Raw genomic sequence first — 4,584 nt, 5'->3', positions numbered from 1 at the left:
CTCGTTTGAATCACTAACCCAACGGATAACAACAATAAAGTTGCAAGTACAAAAGAAGGCACAAGTACGAATGTACATGTTATCATTACTATATATGAAAACTCTTGTATTCTCTTGCCTTTTAAATCAAATTAACCCACTTCCAATACCTTATTATATGAAAAGCACAAACAAATTAAATGAGCTATGAGTTATACTACTCACTTACCCTCATTTTAATTCTACACTACTCCTTTCTGTGTGAGTGCTTGTCCTTAGAAGTGTTTCTTGAATATACAATTATGCATCCTTCAACAAGCTCTTTAAATCAAAGTTTATTTACAAATACAATTAACCTTAAAAACCTACACCAAAAACATGGCACCCAAGCTTTGTGGATCCATTTGAATCATCATAAGAGTAGAAACAATCTCGTTCATACTTAATCTTCTCGATGGTTCACTTTCCAAACAACCAATACTCAGTTTCACCAAACACAGTGCAAGTTCATCTTGATCTATAACAAACCCGAGCGCATGTCTAACTTTCAACCGAGGGTCAATAATGTAATTAACCATACTTTTCGCATTATTTCCATCACCCATAATCGATACAACTTCTTCACACAACATCACTTGTCCCCCATCATCATCATTCTCATAAACAGCTTTTTTCCCCGTTATCAATTCTAACAAAACAACTCCAAATGCATACACATCGGTCTTCGTTGTCACAAATCCTGCCTCTAAATACTCCGGTGCGAGGTACCCCTTTGACTCTGAACGAGATTTTATGGATGAATTTACATTTTCGCCCTTCTGTGTTGACTTTGTAAGACCAAATTTTGAAATCTTGGCGCGTAGATCCTTAGTTAATAGAATATTGCTACTGTTTATATATTTATGAACGTATGTTGGATTCGCAAAATTATGTAGATATTGAAGACCTTTAGCAACATCTAAAGCAATACGAATACGATTATTCCATGTTTGACTTTCTTGACAAGTCAAATCTCGAAGCCATTCGTTTAATGAACTGTTTTCCATGAATTCGTAAACAAGATAACAAGATTTATCGTGTTCACAAACTCCGTAAAGACCAATAAGATTGAAATGATTAATTTTTTGGAGAATTTTCACCTCTTTATTCGCGTGTGTCTCCGTTTGTTTAATCACAACTTTTCTACCCTTTATACTTCCTTTATAAACCGAAGCACTTAATCTCTTTTCGAGGGTATATCCGTCCGTGGCCTCCTCTAATTCTTCAAATTTGTAGATTTTGAGAACTTGATCAACACTAGCAATACCAAGTTGGATATCTTTAGGCAACTCCAATTTTACGATTTTACCCTTATTCGCTCTTTTCCTTTTCGATACTAAGCATATCACAAAAACACCACAAAGAATGGCCAAGCAACCACCTGATATCATCCCGATAATGATTCCTTTCTTTGACAACTTTGGATTCTGATTTCGATTCCGATTCCGATAGAATGTTCTTGTTTGAGAACTTAAAGGTTCGGTAGACACAGAGGAACAAGAAGGGTAGTAAACGGAAAAATCAAATCTTTAACAGAAGAAAAACCGTTTTCCAAAACTAAATCTTGAAATTTCACATCAAACCGTTTACTAATTTTCTTGATTGAATCTTGCCAAGTACTCAAGTAAGTCAACAGAAACCTGATTCCCGACATGGTTTGATTAACTTTAGGACACGCACATCTAAGTGGGACACGAATCTTGCCACCAACTTGTAAATCATTTTCTTTATAAATATTGTTCTTTTGGAGGGAATCACATGTGGTTAAACCTTGGAATGTGAAATTTGCGATAGTGAAATAGTTGGTGTTAATTGGAATAACAAAAGATGTGTTAGCTCGATAGTACTTACCAGAACAAGAACATGCAACCCGAATAATTAGCTCTTCGTTTAGTGGCAAGATTCCGGCGGAATCAGTGATTCCGTTGATTCGGGCGACATCCGTAGGGTCGGTTGACATAAGCTTGGAAATGGTGAAAACTGTGTTGTAAAGAGGTTGAGTTCTGAAGATTAAGAAGGTGGAACACGATTGGATTCCATTGCAAGTGTAGAGGAATTCCGGGGTTAGTTTTGTTGTGTTGGAATTGTTACATTCCAGAATGTGGTTTCCATAATGGATTCATGGTTGATCGGAAAGTGGCGTTGGAATCGAAACACTTTGTGAAATGATTGAAGTTAAGTAGTTGATGAAATGAAAGGATGATGAGTTGTTAAACCAAAAAGGGGTGAAAAGGATACAATTGTCCTTCATACGACTGTTTCATAAGTATTTAGAATTAAAAAGGAATTAAACGGCTGTTTTACTTTATTCTGTTTTTAGTTGATACTTGAACGTGTTCTGGACCGGGCTGGTTTTTCATTGAACGGGTCAAACCGGGTTTTTACCAAATTGGACCGGTTGTTAGACAAATAAAAAACTGAACCATTTGTAACTGGGCCCAAAAAACTAAACTGTTCAAAAGGTTTTTATTTGAGATACCTTTGCATTAGTTAGTGTTTTTTTGTCAGAATAAAATATAATAATGCATGAACATAATTCATAAAGTAATTATATAAACAATGTAATGTAATGAGCTATTATATAAAATTTCATGATCGTATATGGTGTTAGGATGTCGAAAACAATATTTTTTTTGTATTATATCTAATTAAATGAATAATTTTGAATTTTGCTCTACACATTAATATTAAGTGTAATAAACAAACCTATATATACAAAAGTAAAATAATAGAGATAATAAAAACTTATTTAAACACAAATAAGTTAAAAATCTTTTTTTTTTTTAATTATTTCAGAAAACTTGATATTTAATTAAAATAATGACTTTTTGTTAAATGGTTTTTTAATTTGTTTTACTAAAAATTACATCTCCAAAATGAATTATTGTGCAATTACACATATGGAATGAAAAAATTATTAATGATTGAAAATTACCAAAATAAAAAGAACTATAAATCTGATCTATTGTATTCTATAAATGAATTATTGTGCAATTACACATATGGAATGAAAAAATTATTAATGATTGAAAATTACCAAAATAAAAAGAACTATAAATCTGATCTATTGTATTCTATAAATGAATTATTATGCAATTACACATATGGAATGAAAAAATTATTAATGATTGAAAATTACCAAAATAAAAAGAACTATAAATCTGATCTATTGTATTCTATTAAGTAAAGGAATTTTTTTTTTTGACTCAATTCAATGAACCATTGATTTCATCTTCATAAACCATTAAACCCTAGAGTAGTCTATAATGGATTTGAGATCAAACTACAATGCTTGATTTCATTTTGATACAAAAAAAGCTAATTTGAATAGAATTGACTATTCCTAATAGAATATGTTTCCTTTTTTTTTTAATCTCTAAATATTATTAAAAGAGAACCTTTAATTCTAAAATGAAGAAATCAAAGCCATTAATTGCATTTTAATCTTATATTTTCCACCATTAGATTATTTGCTGACATCATCTTTATCAATCGTTTTAATTTTATCCACCAAATTTATAAAACGTATATCATGTTTTATATTAGAAAGTTTATTAATAACAATTAAATCTCATCAAAAGTAAAAATTAATTAAATTATGAATTCTATTGATGACAATTAAATCTCACCAAAAATAAAATGAATTAAATTAGGAATTCTATTAATAACAATTAAATCTCACCAAAAATAAAATGAAAAAAATACACCAGCGCACCCTTTATTACCAATATCCCTACATTTTCTCCTCATTTCTTTACATAATCTATCTAACCTAAGTTTTGTACTGGAGAAGAAAATAGGGGAAAAAAGAAATAGAGTACTTGTAGGTTTCGATCTATATGGATTAATCTTGTGTTCGATCATCATTGAAGAATTAGGAATGATATAGAGATAAATTTTATTTGGATTCTACTTTAATTTGATCGTAGTTTAGATCGATTTTGGTTAAGTTTTACATTATGTTTATTTTATTATGTTTCAACTATGAAGTTCCAATCTATAAAACCTTTCGATTTAAGTTTAGATCGATAATGGTTACGTTTTGTAAATCTGCTTCGATTTTTCTTCTTATGATCTATATTGTTGATTTTGATTTTTTAAGTTATATGTATCTTAGAGCAAAAAGATGGACACAATAGCACAACTACCTCTCGTCCATTGTTTCGATTTGGAAGATATGTCCACTAGGTAGTAAATTTGTATATGTCAATTTTATTTTTTTATTTTTACGTTTTTTGTGTATGTGTTTAGTCAATGATTTTTGTTTGTGGCTTACGAAATCGTGAATGGAAGATATACCTGAGTCAATGTCCATAATGTTTTACCCATTTGATCTCTTCTTGAATTTAGAGATGAAATTCAAACCCTTATACCAATGAGTGATCCACATATCCTACAACTCAACAAAACCCACTAGTGATATTTGTTTTGATTTATTGTAAAAAAACTCTTTTTATAAAAACACAAATTGGGCTTTCAGAAAGGAGTTATTCACCGATCCCTTTTTAATATTATAAAATATTTTTTAGACTCAATAGCAAAGAAAATACAAAGTTTTAATATACC

The 4,584-nt window shown here is 30.3% G+C and overlaps 1 protein-coding gene across 1 annotated transcript; it reads right to left on the bottom strand.

Annotated features, from left to right (window-relative positions):
• Positions 1–344: 344 nt before the first annotated feature.
• Positions 345–1,409, bottom strand: LOC145040919 (protein LYK5-like). Its single transcript, XM_078988801.1, has one exon. It carries the CDS (start codon positions 1,407–1,409, stop codon positions 345–347), a length of 1,065 nt encoding a protein of 354 aa, XP_078844927.1.
• Positions 1,410–4,584: the final 3,175 nt, after the last annotated feature.

The sequence above is a fragment of the Lactuca saligna genome, chromosome 4, assembly GCF_052625555.1.
Source record: "Lactuca saligna cultivar CGN05327 chromosome 4, ASM5262555v1, whole genome shotgun sequence".
Classification (NCBI taxonomy): Eukaryota; Viridiplantae; Streptophyta; class Magnoliopsida; order Asterales; family Asteraceae; genus Lactuca; species Lactuca saligna.
The sequence above is the reverse complement of the archived record's forward strand: the minus strand, read 5'-3'. Positions and strand labels throughout refer to the sequence as shown.

Excerpts from the sequence above, each read along its gene's own strand:
- LOC145040919 (XM_078988801.1), bottom strand. The coding sequence starts at position 1,409 with ATGATATCAGGTGGTTGCTTGGCCATTCTTTGTGGTGTTTTTGTGATA.